General features: G+C 49.8%; 4 protein-coding genes across 4 annotated transcripts; 2 read left to right on the forward strand and 2 right to left on the reverse strand.

Moving 5' to 3' along the window:
* Nucleotides 1-5046: 5046 nt before the first annotated feature.
* On the forward strand, nt 5047-8717 carry LOC6599522 (protein rhomboid). The gene is made up of 4 exons (XM_026993633.1): nt 5047-5218; nt 6835-7065; nt 7126-7537; nt 7602-8717. The coding sequence occupies exons 2-4, from the start codon at nt 6835-6837 to the stop codon at nt 7952-7954; spliced, it is 996 nt and encodes a 331-aa protein (XP_026849434.1). The 5' UTR covers nt 5047-5218; the 3' UTR covers nt 7955-8717.
* Nucleotides 6022-6769, reverse strand: LOC6599523 (dynein light chain roadblock-type 2). The gene has a single exon (XM_002024614.2). The coding sequence runs from the start codon at nt 6722-6724 to the stop codon at nt 6410-6412; it is 315 nt and encodes a 104-aa protein (XP_002024650.1). The 5' UTR covers nt 6725-6769; the 3' UTR covers nt 6022-6409.
* A 4096-nt stretch (nt 8718-12813) lies between the features above and the next one.
* Nucleotides 12814-13589, forward strand: LOC6599524 (N-alpha-acetyltransferase 30). Its single transcript, XM_002024615.2, has one exon. The coding sequence runs from the start codon at nt 12826-12828 to the stop codon at nt 13495-13497; it is 672 nt and encodes a 223-aa protein (XP_002024651.1). The 5' UTR covers nt 12814-12825; the 3' UTR covers nt 13498-13589.
* Nucleotides 13590-17237: 3648 nt separating this feature from the next.
* LOC6599525 (protein rhomboid) lies at nt 17238-21651 on the reverse strand. The gene is made up of 4 exons (XM_026993617.1): nt 21633-21651; nt 19037-19426; nt 18039-18456; nt 17238-17931 (listed from the first exon to the last, which is right to left on the reverse strand). The coding sequence occupies exons 2-4, from the start codon at nt 19397-19399 to the stop codon at nt 17591-17593; spliced, it is 1122 nt and encodes a 373-aa protein (XP_026849418.1). The 5' UTR covers nt 19400-19426; nt 21633-21651; the 3' UTR covers nt 17238-17590.
* Between the last annotated feature and the right edge of the window lie 4296 nt (nt 21652-25947).

The following is a 25947-nucleotide window of genomic DNA, read 5'->3' on the forward strand; positions in this document are numbered from 1 at the left end:
TCGATCGCCAAGAGATGGCGACGGCGACGACGACGACGACGACGACGACGACGCGGTATTAAATCAATGCCAATCCATAAATGGCCTACGCGGCGCGTAGATTGAATTGGAATCTCTTGGCGATTTCATTATTCTGCAATAATATCGCGCAAATCGATGCTGGGGTTGGAGGCACTCGCGCGAGTGGCAAACATTTCTGGTTAATTATGAAAGAGAGCTGTTACCCAATGAACGGGGAGCGGGGATGGGATCTAGATTGGAGGACACAGATGCTTGGCTCACTTTCCAATCCGCATATTCCTGCAGGCTTTAAAGTTCTCTTCCATTTAAGTCCTTGAACAAACGAAATAATCCAGAGGATACGACTGTCCTCCCATTTAATCGCTTTGACGTTTCCCCCAATTTGATTCGATTCGATTCTGTTCTGTTCTTTGACGGACGCCAAAAACAAGTGGGTTCGCTGTTTGTTCCGCCTTTTTCTCTGCTGATGGCTGGATGCTTGAACCTTGAGTTGTGGATGGAGTGGACGTGACAGTGCCAAAAGATGATGTCGCTTGTCCAATTCGCGTGCGAACATCCACTCTGACTCCCACGCCCACACATCCTTCACCATTCGGCATTGAGTTCTGCTCTCTCCACCTCCACCACCAATCGGCATCGAGGTTCTCTGTGCTACTCCATCGGGGGCATTGCTTGTCCTCCTTCGGTGGGGGTGGGGTTGGTTCTCCTCCTTCCTGGTCATCCATCGAGCAGCATTCGTGCTCTGCTCCTCCTCCTGCTGACGATGTTTGGTCAATGGTCAATTTGGCAGCCGTTTATTTTGATTGTTGTGCATCCGGGGGCAAGGATAATGGCGTGCAAACGACATGGACCAGAGCCCCATTCCCTCCTCTGCGCTATCGTCACGGAACGCGAGGAGGATGAAGGACCATGCACATAGATGGTGCCATATCCTACTCCTCCTCCGTCTGGTATCCTGCAGCGTCGTCCTCTAGGTCCAGGTCCCGCTTTTCGCATATCTCGAAATGATCATTTTTGCATTTTATTTGTGCACGTCCCGTGTCCCGTGCCCCGTGTCCAGTGTCCAGTCCTGGCTCCCAGTGGTTCTTCCGTTCAGCAAAGCTGCGTCTGCAGGTGTTTGTCCCGAATACGAGTCGAGTTTATGTAATCCCCGGCCACACCACCACCGGAATATTTATCATCGCAACATTTCAGGAAATCGAATTTTTGCTTTCATTTTTGGTGGGGCGGGGGGTGTGTAATCCGGCTCTATTTGAACACTCTTTCGTGGGGGAAGAGGGGGGGTTTGGGGTTTGGAAATCAAATTAAATTTCATTTGTTCCCTGCCCTGCCCTGCCACCCTTCCCGCCTGCCTGCAACAAACACAGAAACATAGAAACGAAACGAACTAATTATGTTGAAATAAATTTAAATGGGGCACAGAGCACCTGACATTTACGACAACATCATAAAATCCGAAACAGAGAGTCCATTCCAGTCGAGTCCCGTCCACTCCAGAGGGGTCAATGATTGGGAAGAAGCTACATTGCTTCTGTTTCTGCTTCTACTGCTGCTGCATTCCTCGTTCAAGCTCAAGTGCCTCGTATAATTGCTGCAGTGTCGTGTCCATCCAGTCCAAGGCGGAAGCGCAGGCACGGGGTGCGCAATGCGCACATCATTAACCTGTGACCCGACCCATACGCTAATTAGACATCAGTGGCCATCCTCTAGGCCTAGGCCTGGGTCTGGGTCTAGGCCTAGGACACGCGTTGCTCAGGTTTACACCTACTACTCTCCCCTCAACGGCAGTGGCAGTGGCAGTGGCAGTGGCAGTGGCAGCGGCAGCTGAATCGTCAGATTGCGGCTGCTCAGTGGGTTGGAAAACTCTGCTTTCGGGACTAGAAATGTTTGTGTTTTGTTTTTTCGTTGGTTTTTTTGGATTGTTTAGAGCGATATCCGATTTCCAGGCATATGCTTCCTCCATTGGCGGCACGCCCCTTCAAAGGCAAGCACTGGCCCTAGTTTCGAACAGCAGTCAAACAATGCGTATGGCTCAAGTGGAAGGAAGCCGCTGTTTGGGACTCTTTTAGGTTTGGTTTTTGCCTCCATTTTTGCCAATCTGCTGCTGCCAAACAATGTGAGGAGTGGCTGTGCTGCTGCTGCTGCTGCTGCTGGAGTGCCTCGCGTGTCATTCCATTTCCGCTTGCCTCAGAAATCGCAAATCAAATACAGAGACGGCGATGGAGATGGAGCGAGCAAGCGACGACGACAGCTGCTCCTTGGGACTGTGCCGTGCCGTGCCTGCTCCTTTGCATACACACATACGCAGGGCAAGCATATCCTTAATCTATATATGGTATGGAATGGAATGGAGTCGCATATAGCTTTTGATTTGCAATACAAAAGCCAACGGGCGGTGCTGCTGTTTTTCTCTGCTCTCCTCTGTTGTGCATTCCAATTCTCAAGACAATAGACGGCGTCAAAGGCCAAAACGTCAAGGTAGTAGAACATTTTCCACTGATTCATGGATTTCTTAATGTCTTGACAGTGCGTACTCGTACTCGTACTCCCTCTCTTCCGCTCCCTCGCTCTCGCTCTTATTTGGATCGGAGTCTCCTCGTGTTCTTATTGTTCTTGACATCGCAAATACAGGAAACTGCTGTTGCTGGGAAAGGTGCAAACGAACTTCCGCTCCAAATCAGTTTTCGATTTGCTTTTTCCCTCTCGCTTGCCGCTGCCTCTTGCCTCTTGCCGCTTGCCGCTTGTCGCCTGTCGCTGTTTTCCATATCCATTTCAGAGCTCTTTTTGGCTTTCAGCTGCTTGTTTGCACTTTTTCCTTTTTGCCATTCGTTTTGTTGCCTTTGTTGCTGCCGCTGGCACGCGCGCGTCCTGCACTTCGGAGGCAGATGTCATCAATCCACAGATGCAAGGTAGATTCGTCTTCGGGCTTAGGGTTTAAGGATGGCGATGGCGATGGCAATGGCGATGGCGATGGCGATGGCCACTAATCAATCATCATCTAGCTGCCCCAAAAAAACGGTAGCGCCAAAGCCAAAGCGGCTGAAAGCCTGATTACCCTGTAATTAGGCAGCAACCTGCCAAAAAAAAAGGCAAATGTGAATTTAATGAGTAAAAATGTGATAATTAGCGGACTTAACCGGACCCCCGACGAGGCCGACAAAGGTCAGAGCCGAGGCGTATCGTCCTCATCCTCACCCTCATCCTCATCCTCTCGTTTCTCATCTCGTTTTATCCCAGGACTAATTACAGGGCCAGGGAGGAGTCCCAGTACCAGTCCGAGTCATTTGGCTAGACGAAAACCCACCAGCAGAGGCACAGGCACAGGCACCTCAGCAGAAGCAGCAGCAACAGCAAGTGCATCCGTTCTGCTGTAATTGCTGATTGCTGTGTTTGCTTAAGATTTAAACAACTGCTTTCGAAGGGGGGACTGCGATGCGATGTGACGCGTTGCGTTACGTTGCGGCCTGCCTGCCCTCCAGCGAAATGCAAATTGAATTAGGCCTTGGCATAATATTGTCATTCAATTAGATGATCCGTTGGCCAGTGGTTGCGCGGGGCTGCTTGCTCGTGCTGTGCCACAAACAACAAACAAATCCATTCCCATTAAATGAGCTTAGTCTTGTGCTCCTCCAGCCTTCAGTCTCCTCTCTTGGCCATGGCCTGAAAGCACAAGAAAAACAAATGCTAATCAAATGGAAGATTTTATGAGCTGCCAAAGGAATGTCACTCAAGAGCCAGATGGATGGGTATGCAGCATCTGCATCTGCTGCTGCATCTGCAGGCGGACATCCCATTCACCCACTTCTACTGCCACTTGTCCAGTGTCCTTGCGGGGACACCTCTCTTGTCCTCCTCCTCCTGCTGCTGCTGCTGCTGCTCCTGCTCCTGCCCGACTTCAGTTTATAAATATTGCTCAACTGCTTGGAATAAAAATGTCAACACGGAGCCAGAACGAGGTACGAAATGCATAATAGAGTGGTATACAATGCTCACCGCTGGCCGACGACGACGCTGCTGCCGCTGCCACTGCTGCCTGGCCACCAACACGGCACCACCGCCGACGGCGGAGATGTCCTTTTTTGCGCATAGCCATGGGCTGACACACACACACACACACACACATGTGTGTGGTAGTGGTGGTGCTGGTGGTGGTGCTGCTGCTGCAACGGACGTAATTCAAAAGAATTTTTCCATGCCTCATAGAGGAGCGCCGCCAACGTTGTAGTCGTTGCTCCCCTCCTCCTCCTCCACCAAAAGGCAATGGGCCATGTTTGACCATGTCCGGGATCCTGGTTCTGGTTCTGGTCCTGTCCTGTCCTGCCCGTGTGTTAAATGTTTTGCGTCAATTTGTCGCTTTATGTTTGCGACGCGACCCAAAAAAAAAAGAAAACACACACACACAGGCCCTGCGGAAAGGAGCAGAACGTGAATGGAGCAGCGTCCACCGTCCACGTACCTGGTGACGTCATGCGGTGACCAGGCAGGCTTCCATTTGCTCTTGGTCTGCGTCTGCCCAGGTAATGACATTATCAGCCGCAGCAAGGACACTGTTCGGTGCCACGTCGGAGTCGGCATCGGCATAGGCAACCCATGGCGCGCAGTGTGCACACGGAGGAGAGGAGTCACTAAACAAACGATAATGTAATGCAATTCTTTCGGCAGCCCAACCCTCCTCCATTTGGCCCTTTTTCCCATGTTGTGTGTGTTTTGATCGCTTGATCTTACCGAAAAAAAAAACACCAAACCCCATTTGTCACTTGGCCACAATGCATCTGGGTGTTCCCATTGTTGACAACACAAATTCGTAAGGCATATTGTTTGTGCAATTGTAACAATTCAATACGAAGAATTTTTATCGGAAGTAAATCGGAGCATTTGATCTTTTTGGCTTCTTTTCTTGTTGTTGCGAAAAATTATAAATAATTGAACGTTACTCAACACTAGCCAGCAAGTGGACGTGGCAGAATGGTGGGAGAAAGAGAAAGAGAGAGAGAGAGGGAGAGCAAAAGAAACTTACGCACGCCGGCGGGAACGATGTCGTGTCTGACGGGACGCTTCCATTCAACACAATAATTTATTAGTTAAGTGTTGAGTGTTAATTGTGATTAAATTATAAATTGTGTTGAATTAGCCATCATGGCCAATTGATTGGAAAGCAGAAAGCAGAGAAAATCCAGCCGGTCTAGGATTTCACCGCGTAAGTGGATCTGTGCTGCGCTGCGTTGCGGTGCGGTACTGGAAGCTCGTGTAGAGTTTAGCATGCATTTCCAGTAATTGGAAGCACACCCACACATCGATACATACATATGTACTGTGCTGCCACCTTTAGCTGTTTACTATGCAAATATTGTGTGTGTTCGTGTGTGTGTGTGTGTGTGCGTGTGTAGAAGCGGGACAAACAGACGTGGAGAGTAAATGGTAGCCGCATGCCGGCCGTCCCCTTCCCCTCCTGCTTTTTGGCTGGTGATTTATCAATTAAATAAAATTTGATAATTACTAGCATTAAGCCGGCAGACTAGCGCTGATTAACCACAAGTAGTAGTGACACTGGCCCGGCCCGCTCTCACACCCACTCTCTCGCCCCCACCCCGCATAGCGGAAGTAACTATTTTGTGAGCGTTCTCTTTTTTTTTTCTTCGGACTTTTTTTTTGCCCTGCGGCTCTGAAAACTTAATTTGTGTCGGTTTTTTCTTGTTTTCCTTTCGTAATCGTGCATTTTAATTGCGTGTAGGCTTCATTTGGATTCCTCTGCAGCCCCCCCCTCCTCCGCCGTGGCAGTTCCACTCGCTTTTAATTAAACACAATACACATTTTCCGCCTTTTGCAGATTTTCGTCTTGTTTCTGTTGTTGTTTTATGAGCCGCCTTAATTGCGTGGCCCGTTTCGCATCTTTGTTAACATCTTAATTACATAATAAAAATTATTTAGTTTTGCGCTAGTCACACACACTGCGCGTAAGCCAAATGCGAATCCAAAGAGTTGTGTGTTCATAATTTTATGGCTCGTTTAGTTTTGGGGTTAAAGATTTATGCTCGCAGATTCGTAGATTCGCAGACTCACAGATTCCCAGACCAGACCCTCAGGCTCTCCAAAAACAAAAAAGAAACCAACAACAACGGAACGAGCAGAGAGAGTGCGTGGTGCTGTGCTTCCTTGTGTGACTGTGTTTCTGTGTTTCTCACTCCAACGCAGCGCATTCCATCAAGTGTGGAGAATAGGAACAACAGTGCTACGTCCCCTCCGAAGATCGGCAAGTCTCTCCCCTGCGTGCTGCTATGTCCATCCCATTCCATCCCATTTCATTGCATCAAAGGTGGCTCCCCTGAGCGCGTGTGTGTGTGCGTGTGTGTGACTATGGCCATCCCACTCCAATGCAATGCATTCACAGTTACAATACCACTGTTATGACAAAACTCTCCTCGGGGGCCACCATGTACTCGAACTTGCGGGTTACCACCCGGAGGAAGCACAGCTTGTCGGTGGGATCAAGGTCCCGGACGGAGCTCTGGGCCAACTTCACAAAACTCGAATTCAAATGCTTAACGATCCCAACCGCCGTGCTGTTGTCGAAGGAGGTCTGCATCAGAGTGTCCGAACCATTCTCAGACACCACATAGCCACTCGTCTGCTCCGAGATGCGCGCCGTATTCTCCGAATTGCTTTGGACGACAGCCGCCAGTTTCTTGAAGTTAGACTTATTCATTGTAGAAAATATACATATCTATATACTGTCGGGGCTGATGTTGAATTGGGGAGCACAGCTTTCTGGGATCACTCTTCTCATCCTTTCCACCCTTTCCGGATCTCTTCCAGATGAGCGGCAAGCGAACGCGCAGCTTCAAATGCGCAGTCCATCATCGGGATCGCGAGGTCTGCTCTGAGAACGACTTTCAGCTGGTGCTGAACGAGCCGCCGCTCTTCAGAAAGATGGTCCATGCCGTCGCGATGGAAATACTCCCCGAGGAGCGGGATCGCAAGTACTACGCGGATCGGTACACCTGCTGTCCGCCGCCCTTCTTCATTATCCTCGTGACAGTCGTTGAGGTACGCTCTAATCCCCTGCTCGCCGAGCCGAAGCTCCGTCTCTAATGATTCTCTCCGTAGCTGGGCTTCTTTGTGTATCACACGATGGTCACGGGAGAGGCCGCGCCGCGAGGGCCCATACCCACCGACTCGATGTTCATCTACCGACCGGACAAGCGGCACGAGATCTGGCGGTTCCTCTGCTACATGGTGCTGCACGCCGGATGGCTGCACTTGGGCTTCAACGTGGCCGTGCAGCTGCTGTTCGGGCTGCCACTGGAGATGGTCCACGGCTCGACGAGGATCGCCTGCATCTACTTCTCGGGCGTGCTGGCCGGCTCGCTGGGCACCAGCATCTTCGACCCGGAGGTGTTCCTGGTGGGCGCCAGTGGCGGTGTCTACGCTCTGCTGGCCGCCCACCTGGCGAATGTCCTGCTCAACTATCACCAGATGCGCTACGGCGTCGTACGGCTGCTGCATATATTAGTTTTCGGTAAGAAACGAAGAGCCAAGCAGCCACAAGGGGAATCACTACAATCTCTTGTCCCGTCTTGCAGTTTCGTTTGATTTTGGTTTCGCCATCTACGCGCGTTATGCTGGCGAGGATGTGCTGCTGTCGAGTGGCGCCGCCGAGGATGTGCAGCAGCACCATGCCGCCACGGAGGCCGCCGTCTCGTTTGTGGCCCATCTGGCGGGCGCCGTCGCGGGCCTCACCATCGGACTGCTGGTGCTGAAGAGCTTCGAGCAGAAGCTGCACGAGAACCTCCTCTGGTGGATCGCCCTCGGCACCTACTCGGCCCTGGTGGTCTTCGCCATTGCCTTCAACATCCTGCACGGCTTCACGTTGTTCAATATGCGCATGGAGAAGGTACGCGTCACGGAGACGTACTTCAACGACTTTCAGGTGTGAGAGGAGGAGAGACATCCTGGACACCCTCCTGCTTTGTTTTTTTTTGTATTCGGTTACATTTTCGGATCGTTTCTGTTCATTTTCGTTCCGTTCCGTTGAAGTTTTTATTGTTTTTTCGGAAGGCGATTAAGTTTGCAGTTTTCTAGTTTTCCAATTTCATTGTTTTGTAATGTGCGTATCTGTACAATCAGGCAGGTTTATCGAGCACTATATCTATATCTACATATATCTAGGGGACAAATCGTGTGTCGTTTAATCCATTATATATTTTGTTCTGTTTTCGGTAGTTAAGTACAAAGCACCGATGCAAAGAGTATCATCAGAGATCATTGAATTAGAGATATTTACAACAAATCGAACTGATTAGGTGTAACATAATGCTCAAGGAATTCGATATATATACACACATATATATATAAATGCAAGACTTTCTAGGGATAAACAATTTAAGCTGAAAGAAAAAAAATACAAAAAATAAATATATATTGCTTTATGCGCTATATGGAAACCGATATTGGCAATGCACTAATTAATCGAAATTCGAACGGGCCTTAAAACACACACACACACATTGAGATGATGATAATTCCTACCTCAAAATAAAAGAGAAAATATATTATGATTGGATTGGATCGGTTTCAATTTGATATAGCCGCCGTGCATTTAATATCGTCACTGCCAGCCAGCTTTTATGGATCAATCGATTTTGCATCAAATATACACCACATTTTGTATTTACAATGTTTGTTGTACTTTGTAAATAAATTGAATAAAGTCGAGAATTATTTTGTTCAATCAATCCAATTTGAATTTGAATTTGAATTGGGCGCCTTCGCACAGGAGCTTAAGGTGTGGTTACACCTGAGTTCGAGGTGTGGTGACACTTGTCGCTAGTCTCCACGATCAGCGGCCATTTTTGGAGAGTTCGTGTTCGTCGGAAAAGTCGCAGTGCGTTGCGCGTCTCGGTTTTTTTTTGTGTTTTCGCGTATTTACTGGTAAAGAACGGCAATTTAGTCATATAATTTAACAGGATGTGACAGCCTGTCGGGGAGCAGTGAAAAAACAACTACATATATCTCCTGACACGTCCCCTGTATGCCTCCAGGAGCAGCCGCCTACAATATTGAATATTGTCTACAAGTCTCCACGATCGGTGGAGTGAGAAAATCGCAGTGTACATCGCGTCGCGGCATTTGTTTTTGTTTTGTTTTTTTACGTATTTAAAGATAAGGAATGGCAAAAGAAAGCACATTCCTTCGGAGGAACAATGACAAAACAACAATTTCTGTTGTCCAAACGTCTCCACGATCAGGCGACATTGTTGGAGAGTTCGTGTTCTGCCAGCAAATGGAAAAGTCGCAGTGCGTATCGCGTGGTCGTTTCTTTCGGGTTTTCGCGCATTTAACGATAAAGAATGGCAATCCATCCTTATCATTTCACGAGTTATGACATATCCTGGCGGGGAGCAGTGAAAAAACTACAATTTCTCTTGACACGCGCACCTGGGCCACGACAATGTCGCCAACAGGAGCCCGCACCCACACAGCGCCCATCCGCCCTTCTCCAAAACAACTTTGGCTTTTTTGCGAGGCTCCGTTTTGCTGTGTTGCGTGTTTGTGACATCTACATTTACGTCCAGGGTGATTCCTTCACATCACCACTCACCCTCCACCGCTCGCCTTCGCCCGCATCCTCAGCGGCAGTGCAGTTAACAAATCCCAATCCCAGCGGAGGGACATGGAATTTATGTTTTATTTGTGGATACGTACACATTTCACCGTTAAGTCATTCGTCAGCGTTGTCACACCTAACGGAAATAAGCAACGGCAAAGGAAAGGAGGCGGATAGGGAGGCGGAAGGAAAAGTGATGAGAAAACAAATGCAAAAGATGGAATAAAATAAGCAACAACTGTGTCCACGCGCCGATTTCCTTTCGGACAAAAGATGCCGCTGCTGCCGCTGCTCTGCTCTGCTCTGACGCTGATTAATGTTGGAAATGTGATAATTTGATGCTGCCAACGCCAGAACAGAACGAAAGGTAGGTGGAGGAGGATTAGCAGTGCTAAATGGGAGGTGGAGAAGTGTCCACTGCGCTGTGGCAGTGGCTGGAATGTATTCCAGGAGTGGAATGCATTTTAAATGAGGGGTAGGGCTGAGAGAGTGGGCTGCATCTCAATTCTCCAAACCACCAAATGCTGCTTCGGGGGGAAGCGAGTGGGTGTGGAGAGACTGGAGACTAAGAGAAGGCAGGGGTGAAGAGAGCGATGTTTAGCGGGAAAAGAGTGGGTGGAAAGGTGGAATTACCGCAAGAGTTTGTGTGGAATGGAAAGGAAGAGAGTGAGTGGAATCTATTCCACGTGGAAGTTCGAGTGAAGAGAGATCCAATAAATGGATCAAGAAGCGTGTCTTTTCTTTCGCCTCAAGTCCCACTAAGTTTTCTCTGGCCTGTGGCTAATACTTGGATTAACCGCCAAGACTCCACTAAGCTGCGTCGTCTAAAGTGGGGATGGGGATGGGGGTCGGGATGGGGGTTGGGGGAACGAATACCAGGCTCTGGAGTACATAAATCATATCAATAGCCGGTCCCGTCCAATCGAGGCTTCGGCTTCGAGTGCAGTTTGGAATTCAACATTGCTGGAAATTCCTGTGTCCGCTTCTGAGTCCCCTCCTGGCCCCGCTCCCCACTCTCCACTCTCTCCGGTGCTGGGGCTGCTGCTGCTGCTGCCCCATCCGATGCGGTGAGCAAACAAACATGTTTATAAAAAGTACAAGTTAATATTTATGTAATTCAAACAGATGCGAATGAACGAACGAGACAAGGAGATCATTACATTGACATATTCAGGCACACACACGCGCGCACACGCGCGGATGTCCATCCGTGAGGCATTCCACAGAAACAATGAGGATGGGAGGAGGGAGCACGCGACCATGTACCGCAGAGCAAGCGAGAGGAGAGAGCAGAGAGCAGAGAGCAGAGAGAGGGACGGACAGACAGTGCGTCCCACGCGACGCAGAAATCAACCTGCAAGAGGACGGGGCCTTTTGTTTTGAGAAGGTGAGGAGGAGCCTGGAGGAGGAGGAGGCTGGAGGCTGGAGGAGGAGGTCGGAGGAATCTCGCATCTCACAGTTGTCGTCGCTCTATCTGCAACATGGACATGGGGATTCGCAGTCGGACTTGGACTCTGACTCTGACTCGGACTCTCTGCCACAGGAATGAATGCTTATCAAAAAGGCGCACTTGTACCTGTCATAAAAGCAACTGAAATATTGGCGTGGCCGACAGAAAGGAGACCCCGAAAAAACCAGAGAATCGGAGAAGCAGCGAAACAGAGAGACCGGGGGACAAGTGCGAGTCCTCGCCCCCCCCCCCCCCCCCCCCCCCCCCCCCTCTCTCTCTGGGTGCCTTTTGCAGTTAATTCTTTTTTAATAAACTGCACAAAAGTCCACTCCAGGTGGACTCCAGACCAACAAAAAACGAGAACAAAGAGAGGGCCAAGGAGGGCCAAGGAGGGCGGCGAGAGGCAGAGAAGAGGAGTGGCGCGCCCCAGGACCTGTGCCGTCTGTCCTGCCAGACCATTTATCTCACTCGACGGCAAATATGGAAATTTGTTGGCCCAGAGTGGGAGGCTCTTGGCGGCTCTCGGCGGCCCTTTGTGCTGCGCGCTTGAACCGCTTCATTAAACACTTGGCGGCCTGGTCTGGGCCCCACTGTGTGGACTCCTGGGCTCCTGGGCTCCTGGGCTCCTCCAAGTGCTCCTCCAAGTGCTCCTTATGTCCTGGCGCTACAATTCCGCTTCTGCGGCTGGGGCAAATGCTTAGAAAAGCAGCGGAATATGAAACTGTCGCAGGACTAATTATAAAGAAGGAAAGAAGGACTAAAAGGAGGAGCAGGAGGAGGAGGAGGAGGAGCAGGGGCAGGAGTGTACTCTGGACAAACAAATTAATGCTGAAACCAGGACAAAAGTCAAAACAGGACAACAAACAAACCAAAAAGCGGGCCAAGAAAGAGGGGGAGAGGGAGGCCGGGAATAAAGCGGCGGATATTCCGAGGGATAATCAGATTCTAACCAAAGCCCTAGTCCTAGTCCTAGTCCTATATTGGGTTACCTACGTGTCCTTTATGGGCCTTTTAGGTTAATTGCCTCCAATGCATTCCCCCTTTCCCCCCATTCAGCTACTCGCCTGCCCCTTCGCCATTAATCTGGTGGTCACATGAGGTCATGGCTTCGTGGCGGCGCTGCCCCCTGCGCCTGGGAGCAGGCCACTCTTCCCGGATGGACGGACACGAAACACGAAATTAGCCCCCCCGTATCCCCATGTATGCAAAGGACCCCAAAAGGATCGGCCGGAGGACACCTGTGCGTGCTTGCCGGCAGTTTCCTCGCGCCTCGCTTCCGTCACAGACAACAAAGGATTCAGACATTCAGACATTCAGACGTTCAGACGTTTTCCATAATTTTCACATGCTCGAAAATCCCTCAAGGCAAAAGGAGTGTGGAAAGCCAGTCCCTGTCCTTGCCGCAAGGCGTGCCTCTTAATTGCCCGTCGACTACCAGGGGCAGGGGCAGGGGCAGGGGCAGAGGCAGGGGTAATGCTATTAAAGGAGAAGCCAGCCAAACGATGACGAAGTCGACGCTGTCGACGAGTGTGCTGTCCCTCCCGCCGTCCCTCCGTCCCTCCGTCCCTCCGTCCGTCTGTCACCTGCTGGGATTTTGTTGTGGCGCGGGATGGGAAGGGGCTGCGGGGATTCAAGGTCGCTTCTGTGGGAACAATTCTCTCATTTCTCTCTGGCCAAAAACTCAGAGACGTCCGATTTTGTTTTACAAAATTTTTGGAAAGTCTCATCACTCAAAAAAAAAAAAAAAAAAATGATTCCAGCTCCGATCGGCGTTGAAGGACCGGGCGGGAGTCCGCTGCCCGAACAGAAGGCAGCGACTGCTCCGCGGCACGGCCCAAAGATGGATCCTTCGCCTTCAGTGCCTGCCCCGAAGGGGAAACGAGTCGCGGCCCCTCCCGCCCCGCCTGCCCCGCGGCCAGTGATCAGGTACTCGCGCTTCCGCGACGAAGCGGAGCTGGCGCACCTGCAGCGCCTCATCGACGGGACCCTCTCCGAGCCGTACACCCTCTACACGTACCGCTACTTCGTCTACAACTGGCCGGAGCTGTGCTTCTTCGCGCGCCACAAGGAGCGCTACGTGGGCGTGGTCGTGGGCAAGGTGGAGGCCTACGACATGGGGATGTTCCAGGGCTACATAGCCATGCTGGCGGTGGACCCGGAGTACCGCCACCAGCACATCGGCCGGACGCTGGTGTGCAAGGCCGTCGCGGCGATGATCGACGAGGACGTCGACGTGGTGATCCTCGAGACGGAGTGCTCGAACGCGGCGGCCCTGGCCCTCTACGAGAGCCTCGGCTTCATCCGGGAGCAGCGCCTCTTCAAGTACTACCTGAACGGGGGCGACGCCTTTCGCCTCAAGCTGGGCCTCAAGGCCGACGTCATGGAGCCGCCGTCGCCGGACTACCACACTGAGGAATGCTGAATATCCTCCTCCTGCCCCCCTCCTCCCATGTCCTCCCATGTCCCCCCATGTCCCCCCATGTACATATATATTGTAAATTAATGTTTTCTGAATGGGAAAACTCCCTTTACTCGGGAGAGGTCCTCCGCCTCTTGGGCAGCCCGAATCCCAGGTAGTTTCCTTATCGAGGCAGGAGTCCCAACAGGAGTCCTGCGGAGCGACCAATAGCCAGGGATAAGTGCCTTTCAGGGTCAGCAGAATCGGAGCGAAAAAGGAAGGAGGAAGGAGGAAGGAGTACTCCCTGCGATAAGGTGGGTTAAGGTCCCTTAGGTGGTGGTCTCTGCTCTGCTCTCGATCTCTCGTGGCTCTCAAAGAGAACTCTCTGTACTTTCAGGTTCTTTGATTGCAACAAAAACCCTGCTTGAAGGACCATTGAACCCCAAGATCGTTGATCTCTGGCGATATCCCCACTCGAGGCATGCTTATAGCTTCCTCAGTTGCCACTGGCTCTGCCACTGCCACAGCCACAGCCACAGCCACAGAAACTGCCGCTTCGCCTTCTTGCGCCAAATGTAAACAAAAAACGATCCAAAGACAACTTTTGGGGCAGGTGGCACGCCAGCAGAGCTCCAGCCTCTCCTCTGAGCTGCAACTGCAGCTTGTGTCCAGATGACATGCAACGTTTGTGGCACAACAAGCGGCGGCAGCACCGGCCTGTTGGCGGCGTTGATTGAGTTGCACCTGCCATTCGCAGAAACAAGCTCAACGAACGAGAAGCAGCAGCAGCAGCAAAAGCAGGAGTCTGCGGTGGCAAGCAGCACACACACGCACGGGGCACACACATACAGTGGAGGCTGTCCCGATGGCCGCGTTATTTATGTGGATTTTTCGGAGCTTTCGCAGCGGAGACGAAGAGCAGGAGGGAGGGAGGGGAGTGCCTGTCTGACCTCGTCGCTCCATCGGCTGTTGCACATCGCATCGGTTGACATTGTGCCTCGCTGCCACAGCGTCTGAATTTCAATTTGATGGCCGCGAGTGTCTACCATAAATCTCGCCAGCCGCCCAGCCGCCCAGCAGCCCAGATGCTGCTCTCTTTGCGGCATAGATCGTCGGAGTGCACTCCGCCCCCGAAAATGGCACTGCCACTTGACTCTGCGTGGCGAAGGGCGGTGGTGGAGGGGGGGAGTGCCTCTGATAATTGTATAATTTAATGTGAAATTAATTGGCAGATGCAATCAGGCGGCACATCGGCAGGGGCAGGGGCATCGGCAGGGGCATCGGCAGGGGCATCGGCAGGGGCAGGGGCAGCGAGAGCGGCATCGGCGTCTCCTTCTCGGATCTCGGGGCAGGGAGGAGGGGAGTGCCTTGTTATACGCTTCTTTGATTATTCACAATTATTAATTATGCATTTATTTGCTTGTTGCTTGTTTGTGGACTTCCTTTTGCTTCCTTCCGTCCAAGGATTCCCTCAAGTGGAATGCCGAAGGGGCGCGAGGGGCGCGAGGGGGCCACAATCCTCGGGGAAGATGGAATTATGCGTTCTTTTTGGTGCTTAATATTTTCTAAGGTGATATTTATCGACTGCTGTCGCCCCACTGTTGGCCGCCCTGTGCCCCCTCCTGTGCCCCTCTGTTCTTCGGAATTCCATTAGTAATAGCCGTAATATGGGGCAAGTATTGATTTAGGGGGAGGGCTCCCCTCATCAGAGCCAGAGCCACCCTTCTGCTTCGATGGAAAAAGCTCTTGAGACTGAAAGATACTTCGGCTGAGGAATATTTTTGGATGCCTGGAAACTGGGGATGCATTTCCTGGGATGGATGGATCTGGGGTGTATCTACGGCTTCTTGGGCGCCACCATACGACCTCCCTTGGCACCGCCTACAGGGTATCTGGAAAGCTGTGCGCAGTGGGTGGGGGGTGGCGGGTGTGGGGTCTTAATTAAGGATTTTCTTGGGGGCTTTAGTTGCAATTATTCACTCGCCGAATGACACGAGAGAAGTTCTCCGGAGAAGTGCCCACATTTATGCAATTTTTGTTGATATAAAACAAAGGCAAAGGCAAGAACAAAAATGGAACAAATATCGATTGCTGTGGAGTGCCACTCCCCCTGGCACTCCCCCCTATCCACCTCTCCGGGCTCGTCTCCGCCCTGGAGATGTGTCTGCTTGCCGGAATGCGAGAAAAATGCGAGAGACCATCGAGGAATTTCATTTCTAATTTAGACATTTATTTTTGTTCAATTTTAGTCGTTTATTTATTTATGATTTTTCGTTTCGTTACGTTCTCTTTTTGTTTTCTTTTGGATTTTTGCATATTTGCTATTTGCTATTCGCTATTCGCTATTTGCTATTTGATTTCTCTCCGTGTCCGTGTGTCCTTTGGGGGCGTATCGGGTATAAGGGGTGGTAGGGGGGTGTATTTTTGTGGTTTTTCCATTACATTGAAAATTGAATATAGAGTATGCTACGGCTACGGCTATGGCTATGGCTATGGCTAGGGGGGAGGGGGTCTATGGGGGGTCGCCCTTTCTATAGTTTTTGGCTTACGCTTCTGCTGGCTGACTTTTCCAGGCCAGGGATTATCTGTGTATCCTCGTATTCGGGATATCTATTCGGGATACACGGGGAGTACGATGGAGTATCTTGCGAGTGTCCTTAGGTGTATCTATCTATCTTTATGTGTTTATCCTTCGATTAAAACCCTTTTCAAACTGAAATCAAAATGCAAAAAATTTAAATAAAATAAAACAATATATTTGCATATATATTTTGTTGTTGTTTTTGTTGTTGATAATTGTTGTATTTTCTTTGGCTTTTCATCGTGTCGTCTGTGTGTGTTTTTCTCTTTACATTTTGTTGTTGTTTTTGTTTTTGTTGTGTGTGTTTTTTCGTGCTTTTTTCCACTAAATTATTAAATAATTAAATAAATAAATTGACAAAAAAAATGAAGGAAATAAATATATATATATATAAATTAGTAATACTTTTTTTGTGTGTGTGTGTGTGTGTGTGTATTGTATGTATCTCTCTCTCTCTCTGGGGGGAGGGGCGATTACTTAGGGATAAATATTTTGTGAATTTTCTTGAGTTTTCCCCTACCATATCTTGTATCTATCTATCTTTTATCGTTTATCTTTTATCTTGTATCTTGTATCTGGTATCTTGTATCTTCTATCTTCTGCTTTGACTAGTGTGCGGACTTAATAGTATTTACAATTTGTTACGTGATTTCTTTTCTATATATTCCTAGAGCTCCCTACGGCCCCTCGCTGCTGCTTCATTAATTGAAAAAAAAATCCTAAATTATAGTAGAATTAAATGTATGCCCTGGGTGGTGGCTGGGGGGTTGCTTGGGGGGCGGGAGGGGAGGGGGCTAGGGCCAATAAATACATAATTTAGAACAACCATTTAAGCGAAGAAACAAAGCAAAACAAGAACAAAACAAGAGCGAAAAAAATGGAAATATAAATGGAAATACATTTTCCATTCCATTTCATTTCATTCCATTTATTTTTTGATAATTGCTTTATAGCGCGCTGCTGGGATTTTCCTCTTGTTTTTCCTGGTTTTCTTCTGCTTCTGCTTCTTCTTCTCCTTCTTTTGTTTTAGTTTTTTGTTATTTTTTTACACGCGAAAAAAAAAATTCAGTCTTTGGTTCTATCACAACATTTTGTTTACACGTTTTTCGGCTTTCGGTTTTTCGGTTTTCGGTTTTTTACTTCTTGCATTTTTATTTTTGATTTTTGATTTTTATTTCTCTTTTGTTGTTCATTTTTTGTCTGTTTTTTCTGTTGCTTTTTGTATGAAAATGAAACGCGCAAAACGGTAACTAGAAAACGATAACGATAACGATAACTGCGAATCGATAGCAAATCGAAACGAAAGAAAACAAATACGAAACGCGGCAAAATTGCAAAATTCAAACGAATTTCGGATTTAGTTTTGAACTAAAAAATCGTTTGCTCTCTCTTTGCTCTCTCTTCTCATTCTCATTCTCCTTCTCCTCCTCCTTCTCTTTCGTGCTCTTTCGTTTCGTTTCGTTTCGTCTATAGATCTCTCTGCTAAGGACCCGCCGATGGGCCCCAACTGGAGTCCAATGAGCCGGTGAGGAGCGCTTAGGACACACCCAAGTCGTGCAGCAGGTGCTGTGTGATGACCTCCCCCTGCTCCTCCATCAGCTGGGCGGTGACGGTGTTGATCAGGTTGAAGACGATCGCGAAGACGGTGAAGGCGCAGTAGACGCCGAGGGCCAGCCACCAGATGAGCTGCTCGTACTCGCGGTGCCCGAAGTTCTTGAGCACCAGGAAGCCGATGGTGAGGCCCGCCAGGGCGCCCGTCAGGTGGGCGATGTACGAGACCTGCGGCCCCTTGGCGAAGGCCGAGGAGGCGGCCTCCCCGCTGCCGCTGCCGCCGTCGAAGTACTGCGTGTAGAGAGCGTAGCCCAGGTCGCAGGACACTAAAGGAGACACACAAGGAGAGAGCAGAGGGTTTCTCGGTTAGTCAAGGCCGGTGCAGAGGGGGCTGTAGGGGGGTGCAGAGGGGGCGTGGGCGCTCTCAACTTACCGAAAATAACCACCGAGCCGAGCTGCGTGGACGCGGACTTCATGTGCGCGTAGTTGAGGGTGATGTTGGCCAAGTGGGCGGCCAGGAGGGCGTAGACGCCGCCGCTGGCGCCCACCAGGAACACCTCCGAGTCGACGACGCTCGTCCCGAGGGAGCCCGCGAAGACGCCGGCCAGGTAGATGACGCCGATGCGGCCCGTGCCGTGCATCACCTCCAGGGGAATGCCGAAGAACAGCTGGATGATGATGTTGAAGCCCAGGTGGAACCAGTTGGCGTGCAGGAACATGTAGCTGAAGAAGCGCCACACCTGGAGCCGCCGGTCGGGCCGGTACACCAGCACCGAGTCGCTCGGTATCGGCACGGGCAGCCCGAAGTTCTGTGCGGGCATCGTGTAGCGATCGTAGGCGAAGATGGCAATCTGCAGGACGCAAAAAGGATACGGAATCGAAAAGGGGGGGTTAAGTAGGTTTCAACAGCGAGGGGGGGTTTCTGATTTATGTATTGGTTCTTGGCGCTGTCTGGCACGCGATGGTGTCCCCCGAAAACCGAAAACCCAACGAATGCCCCGTACTTTTTGGCATTTGTTCAAGCAACAACATATCATATGCCCCATGGGGCAGGACTCTCCCTCTCCATCTCTCCCTCTCCCTCTCTTTGGCTTTAGTTTCTAGCCAAATAATTTCCACAATTTCCCCTCTCTCTCTCTCTGTTGTTTGTTGTTCGAGTTGTTTACAATCGATTTTCGGGGGAGGCGCCACAAAGTCAGACACACAGACAGGCCGGAGGGGGCGCGGCGGCGGGGGTGGGGGGGAAGGAAAACTTCCGCTCTCTTTTGGCTGGCTCTTTTTGAAACATTTCCTATTGCCATTTCGTTGAAAGTTTGGGGCTATTTCGAAAGTTTTATTCGTCGGGCATTGATTCGTAATAATCATAAATACCCAAGGGGGCGGGGGGACACCCAAGGGAGGGGGGGACACCCAAGGGGGTGGAGTACTCACCTCAATGATGGAGATTATGAGGATGAACCAGGGCCAGTGCTTGCGGTGCTCGTACTTCAGCAGCCCCATCTCGTCCGCGGACGCCTCCAGGGGCGTGGCAGCGGCGGGGCAGGACATGGGCAGGGACATGGCGAGGGCCTCGCGCTGCATGTAGATGTGCTCGCCCTGTCGCGTGCAGCAGGTGCTGCTGGCCGTGCTGCAGTCCGTGTCGTAGGAGGAGGACGCCGACGTCGACGTCGACGCCGACGAGGCAGCGCCACTGGGAATGTCAATGATGGTCTCCACCTTTGCGGCAGTGCCTGTGGCAGTGGCTGTGGCTGTGGCATCTGCCACTTGCATTTTGGTTTCTGTTGTGCTTTCCATTTTTCTGGAGTCCAAGATTTTTCACTTCTGCAACAACAAAAAACACGACATAAAGTTTATAATTAATTAACGTGAACCACAGAAACACACAATAAACAATAAACAAATCAATTAAGTGCATAAATTATTCATTCTCCCTCTCCCTCTCTCTGTCTCTCTCTCGCGTTGCAACACTCTTTTTGGGGGGGGGGAGCCCCAAGAATTTCCTTGGGGAGATTTTCGTTGTGCTTTTTTTATGGTTTTGAGACTTTATCCACTTCCTGGTTTTCCCTCGGAAAAACTGGGTCACCAGTAACATCTCTCCCTCTCCCTCTCTCTACCCCTCTCTGTCTTTCTTGCTCATAAAATTTGATGGGCCTTTTGGAAAAGAAAAAAGTTTTTCTTTTCTTTTCTTGTCTCTTGGGGGGTTTTTTCTTCTTTTGGGGGGCTTGTCTCTCCCTCTCTCGCTCTCTCTCACTCTCTCTGTCTCTGTCTCCCTCTAAAATTAGCCATGAAGCATAGTCAAAGTTTTTCCCAGCCTGATTGTTGGGGAGTGTGGCATGGCCTTCGTTTCGCTATTTATGTAACGTTTTTGTTGCTGTTGTTTTTAACTGCATTTTCTGCTGCGATGCCTTCAGCCTCTGCATCGCTCCGCCGTTGCCTAATGGCCAACTAATCAGCTAATGGTCGGGGCATTAGGCGCATTATTGTACGGAGTAATTTGCAATGACAACGAAACGAAAAGACAACATTTTTCAAACAAAATTATGTTAATCGCATTCGATTCAATTACACACGGAGCCAGCGGCAGAGCCAGCGACAGCGACAGAGCCGACATTCGACATTCAGTGTCGCTAATGATCGACCAACAAAAGGAAAAAAAAAAGCTTCTTTAATTCTGTTTTTGTGAGCAACAATTGTGCTGTGCAGACAGACACTCGAATCGAAAGCGAATCAAAAGTCATATCAAACAATTTCCATTGGGTTTTGCCTCTGCCGCTGCCGCTACCTCTGCCTCTGCCTTGCACAACACTCAATGAAAAGCCGCAGTCGCAGTCGCAGTCGCGCCAACGCGTCTTTGGCGCTGGCACTTCCTCTGCAGCGGCAGCGGCGCCTACGCCAACAAAAAATGAGACTCAAGACTGGCTTTTGCTGGGGTCTGACTCCATGTGGATCGTGGATCGTGGATCGGGGAACGTGGGTTTTGCCGCAAATTCCTTTATCCGCACTATTCCCTTTCATAATTGTCATATTTCTGTCGAGTAGAAGGGTATCCCAAGTACAACTACTACTCTCTCGCTCTCTTTCTCCGCTTCGAAGTTGCGTCTGAGGTCTGTCTGCTGTGACGCCGCCTGCCTGCAGTCGAACGCATTGGTATGGCCATTGGCTGCTGTCTGCTGTCTGTTGTCTGGTATTATTGTAATTATGTCTGAGTTCGACCCACACCTGCACAGGCGGAAAGGAGTGAGGAGTACGGCATGTGGTGTGTGGTGTGGTGTGGTGTGTGTGTGGGAGCACCAACAACTGACCGAAAAAACCCCTACTACCGCTTCTACTGCTTCCCTCCCCTTCGGCTAAGTCCGAGGTTCGTTTCGTTTCGTTCTTTTTGGTTTGGCTTGGGCTTCGGGCTTCGCGGCTTCGGACTTCGTTCGTTTGTTTTCGTTGCCTAGCAATTTCAATAAAACACGAAATCGCAGCAGTCTTTCGCTCTGCGCCTCTTGTTTATTAATTAATTTATTTATTAATTTTAATTATGGCATTTTTACAATTTTGCGCAAGATGGCATGCTGCTTGCTGCTTGCTGCTGTCTGCTGTCTGCACTGAATGCCCAGGAGAGCATGAATGAACATGAACCGCATGCATGAGTGCTGCAGCCGAAATGCACAAGATATCTGTCCGTCCGTCTATCTGTCTATCTGTCTATCTGCCTGTCTATGGATTTCGAAAGATACAATTAATTCCAACTCTCGAATGGAATGTCCATCCCAGAACTTCACATAGTTTTTGCCCGCCTGTCGCCGAGTGCAATTTGCATTTTGCATTCCACTGGCACCCCTAAAAAACAACAACAACTGGGAAACCATCGTAGTAATGGTACTTGCAACCGGGTTGAACAAACTCATTACGCGGCATGCCTTGTCCCCCCCTCCCCCTCCACCTCTCTGTTATTCCCTTTTTGCGACAATTTCTATTGGGGGTTTTTGCCCCTGTTGTTGTTTTGTTGCAGTCATTAAGGTCGTGGCCTTTTGCTTACCTTATGTTTTGTTTTTTTTTCCGCTGCTGCTGCTGCTTCTGCTCTGGATCTCTTCTTTTTTTTTTATCCAAAATGCGTTTTTAATCCAAATGTTAGTTCTTAGTTCTTGTTTGTTTTTTTTAGTTTCTTGCACTTTTGCTGGCTGCTGCTGCGGCTGCGGCTGCAACTACTCGATGCTGCTGATTGTTGTTGTCTTTCACTTGATGTTCGATTTTTGATATCTTGAACTTTGTTTTAACGCTCACAAAATTCATTTTCGGAGCATTGAGCGAATATCAAATAATTTGTTGTGACTCGAACACACCCACACACACAGAGAACGAACGACAAAAAAATATGAATCCAAACGGTCGACAATTTGAATATTTTGCTGCTGCTTTCGGGCTATCGGTGCTCGGGGCTCGGTTTCTCGAAATCTCACGCCAACGCAGCCTTCGCTTTGCTACGTTTCTCTCACACGTTTACTCTTTAGTTTCTTATTTTTGGGTTTGGATTTTTTGCGGCGGAATGACGGCCTCAGTGCCTGCCACCGGCCTTATATAGTGCCCGACCCGTCGGCCGCTCGAGCCCTCGAACATGTTGTGTTTTTGTTTGGCCGTATAAGAGTGGGCTCTCTCTTTGTCGCTCTTTGTCGCTCGCTCGGCGGGCCTTCGAACATTTCGTATAAGTTGCCGGCCCGAACACGTTCGATGCAGCGCGAACACGCTCTCTCTCCGCGGGGGAGGGGGCTCGAGCGTTGGTTCTACCGATGGCCTGCAGGCAGGAATGGCCCGCAGCGAATGGATGGATTAGTCAATCCGAATTGACAATCAATGATTGACTCATTCCCGTATTGCCAATGCCGCCTCTCTTTGTGCTTTGTATCCAGACCGGAGCCCCACTTCTTGGGCGATCGCTTGCGAAAGCACGAGTCCAAGGCCGTTGGGCGAGTGGAGTGATGACTTTCGGGGCGATGATGATCGAAACTGGGCTGATTTGGGAGAGGCCGATGAGGAATACCCCCTCCCTTTTAGGGTGCTCTAGGGGGAACGCTGATGAATGCCCATTAAAACTGATTTCGGGGGGAATAACCATCAAAACTGTGCCCGTTCTACGGGTGGAAATGGTCTCGTCTTGGTCTAAGAAATCTACTGTAGAATCGAGTAAGCGAATATAATTCCGAGTCGAATCATGACCCTCTACCCTCTACCCCTGGAACGTGCCACAGCAGCAGTAGCCGGAGGGAGGGGAAGGGGGAGCATGGAGGGTTAGAAATGCAAAACCAGAATCATCTTTAGCAATGCAGAACATGTCCCCGAATCCGAATCCGAAACCGAATCCTCGATTCTCGATTCGTTCTCTTGTGATTCCCGGTAACAGATCATTGCCTTCCAAGGGGTTTGAAATTTCACACCTTTTTTGGGAGAGAGAGAAAGAGAGAGGGAGAGAGAGGGAGAGAGAGATAAAAATCGGTAGCAAAAATAAATATTTATACAAATTATTAGGCACCTCTCTCTGTGGCATGATCCCTGGGGCAGAGCGAGAGGGAGAGAGACTAAGTCCATTCGCGGGAAAGGTCACGGAATGTTGCACAAAAGGAGTACGGGGCTCTGCGGTGCTCTGCGGGGCAGGATCTCTAGCCGGGCTACGTGGTTACGTGTTTTGCATGTTAATCGGGGAATTTACACAGATTTTGATAGATAATACAAACACACGGCCACGCACACATCTAGGATGCCAGTCATCATCCTTCGACCCACGACCCACGACCTACGACCTACGACCTACGACCCACGACCTCCTTTGGGATGGATAGTTTTCTCCCGCGCACACACACAGCGAAGAACTGAGATTTATGATGACTTTTTAACATGTGCAACATGCAACAGGTAAGACACAGATACACAGATACACGCTGCTACCATGACCAGGCACATCATCAGACATCAGACTCTAGATTCCGTCCTCTCTCCCGCTCTCGCTCTCTCCCTTGCTCCCTCCCCATCGTAAATCCTTTTTTCCCACGTTTCCTCACACGTTCTTCTGGTCTTCTTGTGCCCCGTTCATTGTGGCAGACACGCATCACACAAAAAACAGTGGACCCAAGGCAGGGCTCTCCCTGCGTCACTGTCCCTCCTTCTATTGCCATCTCCCTGTCAAGGTCAATCACAGGTACTGCCTGCCTTTGTGGGCCGCTGTGGGCGTGGGAGGACACTCGATGATTCCTTTGCCTTAAAACCGCGCGCACTCGCGGGAAATTCCTCCATCAACATGTGCGAAACACATGTGGGCCAGGTCGGGACGGACACGGTCGTTTCTGGCCAGGAATTTCCGCCACTTGTGTTTCCCACACAGCAAGGTGCCCCTGCCCCTGCCCCTGCCCCTGCTACTGCCGCCGCCTCATCCTCATCCTCAGCCGCGTCCGCGTCTTTTCCGCTTTTCCCAGAGTTTCATTTGTGTGACTTTTTGTCCGCTCTGCTCGGCTCTGCTCTGCCCTGCTCTGCCCTGTCCAAAAGTGTCCTGCACTTGTCCGCAAGCTACGCCAAGCCTCGAGCACTGCTGTGTGTGTGTGTGGTGTGTGTTTTCCCAGTCCAGGGATCTGCGGGATCTGGGATCTGTTTCGTTAGGGGCGCGTCTGTAGAGCAGCTTCCTGGAACGGAGGAAACCCCTGGATGGAAGGTCCCCCGAGAGTTTCTTCGGTGGAAAGACCGCCCGAAGACGAAAACTTGAGATGAAACTTGAAGGAAATCCAACCCACACTGGAAGGGAGATCCCCTGCTCACCCCCTTCCACCCTGCTCAAGTGAAAATGCAAATTTTCCTTATGGCTGAGAGGCCAGCGGAGGGCAGGGACACGGACGGCGACGGGGACAGGACTTTGACGGCCAATTGTGAGTCGCGTGGATGGAAATTGGAAATTGAAAAATTGATTGAAGAATGGAATCCTAAAGGCGAGGGCGAATCCGAACGCCACTGGATGGAAGGCCAATAATAATGGACAAGTAATGAGAGTGTCCGCCACAGAAGCCGCAGAGGGGCAGGGGCAGCAGCAGGGGGAGGGGGAGGAGGCCACATTGTGGGAGGCATTGCGCCGCAGAAGCCAAGGAATTTTGTCGAAATTTATCTATTGGATTAGGGTCCTTTTTTTCGCTCTCCCTCTGTAAGTGTGTGTGTGTGTGTGTGTGTGTGTGTGTGTGGACGGAGGTCATTATGGCCAATGCCAAAGACAAATTGGAAATTTATTGTTATTTGAAAGGGAAAAGGAAGGGAAAGGGAAGGACGGAAGGAAGGAAGGAAGGAAGGAAGGAAGGATGGAAGGCAGCGTGGTAGTGCTTGAAGGAAGGATAACAGTCCAGCGAATATGCATAATAAAAATGTCAATCAATGGACTGCAACGAGAACCGTCGGAAGGGAGGGGTAGGGAGGGGGAGGCAGTCCTGGATGTACAGGACAGGACTCTGTGGCTGGGGATTCATTTCTGGGACGATAATTGAACATAAACATTGCATTCAAGTAGTAATTGTTGAAATTGTGGAAATTGTGGAAATTATTGTGCATCCTAATCCCCCAACAAACCCGGAAAAACTCGGAAAAACCATCTCGGACATTGGGCATTCGGCATTGGGCATTCTGTGGGATTCGATTCTGTGGCTGCCACACAAAAACTCCGCTCGAAAAGGACATTCTTCGGCTTGGACCTGGTTCCCATGGCCATGTCCCACTTTTCGACTGAGAGACTGGACCATTGTTTCAAGGCAGCAAAAGGACAATTAAAGGAGCAAAAGCAAAAGCAAAAGCAACAACACAAAAGCCAAAAGGAATCCCAAATGGACAAATGGCCAGAAATGGCCACAAATCCAAATTGGCTCTGACTTTTGTGGCAGAGAAGTAAGTCATCAGAAATGAATGAATAAATAAACAGATAGATTGATAGATCTCCTCCCCGACTGAAGGAGTCCCGAAACAGAATCCTGAATCAACATGGATCGGAATCAAAGAAAGAAGGAAGGGTGATTCCCCCTTCCCTATGGGCTACGGGGGGGATATGGAAAGGTTTAAGGGCCATCAAGTATGCCAATATTCAGAGCATTTCCCTTTGATTCTTTGAGGCATATAACAGAAAATCTTCAATAAATACCTTTACAGAATATAATATTAATTCTGCAGGAAAAATTCGAACTTTTTCATCGATTCTTTGATGGAATTTGATGGAATTTCCCCCTAAATGGAAGGCTTTTGTTCATGGAAACTCTTAAAAAATAATAAAATACCATAACAAAATATACAAATATTACATATGTATAAATTACATATACATATAAAAAATTATGATAGAA

Source organism: Drosophila persimilis, unplaced genomic scaffold (genome assembly GCF_003286085.1).
Source record: "Drosophila persimilis strain 14011-0111.01,24,50 unplaced genomic scaffold, DperRS2 tig00000863-arrow-arrow-pilon, whole genome shotgun sequence".
NCBI lineage: Eukaryota > Metazoa > Arthropoda > Insecta > Diptera > Drosophilidae > Drosophila > Drosophila persimilis.

Bases quoted from the DNA above. Each gene is read 5' to 3' on its own strand.
- LOC6599522 (XM_026993633.1), top strand. From the start codon at position 6,835: ATGAGCGGCAAGCGAACGCGCAGCTTCAAATGCGCAGTCCATCATCGG. The intron at 7,066-7,125 runs GTACGCTCTAAT...TTCTCTCCGTAG, and splicing joins TCCTCGTGACAGTCGTTGAG to CTGGGCTTCTTTGTGTATCA. The intron at 7,538-7,601 runs GTAAGAAACGAA...CCCGTCTTGCAG, and splicing joins GCTGCATATATTAGTTTTCG to TTTCGTTTGATTTTGGTTTC.
- LOC6599523 (XM_002024614.2), bottom strand. From the start codon at position 6,724: ATGAATAAGTCTAACTTCAAGAAACTGGCGGCTGTCGTCCAAAGCAAT.
- LOC6599524 (XM_002024615.2), top strand. From the start codon at position 12,826: ATGATTCCAGCTCCGATCGGCGTTGAAGGACCGGGCGGGAGTCCGCTG.
- LOC6599525 (XM_026993617.1), bottom strand. From the start codon at position 19,399: ATGGAAAGCACAACAGAAACCAAAATGCAAGTGGCAGATGCCACAGCC. The intron at 18,457-19,036 runs GTGAGTACTCCA...TGCGTCCTGCAG, and splicing joins TCATAATCTCCATCATTGAG to ATTGCCATCTTCGCCTACGA. The intron at 17,932-18,038 runs GTAAGTTGAGAG...TGTCTCCTTTAG, and splicing joins CGGCTCGGTGGTTATTTTCG to TGTCCTGCGACCTGGGCTAC.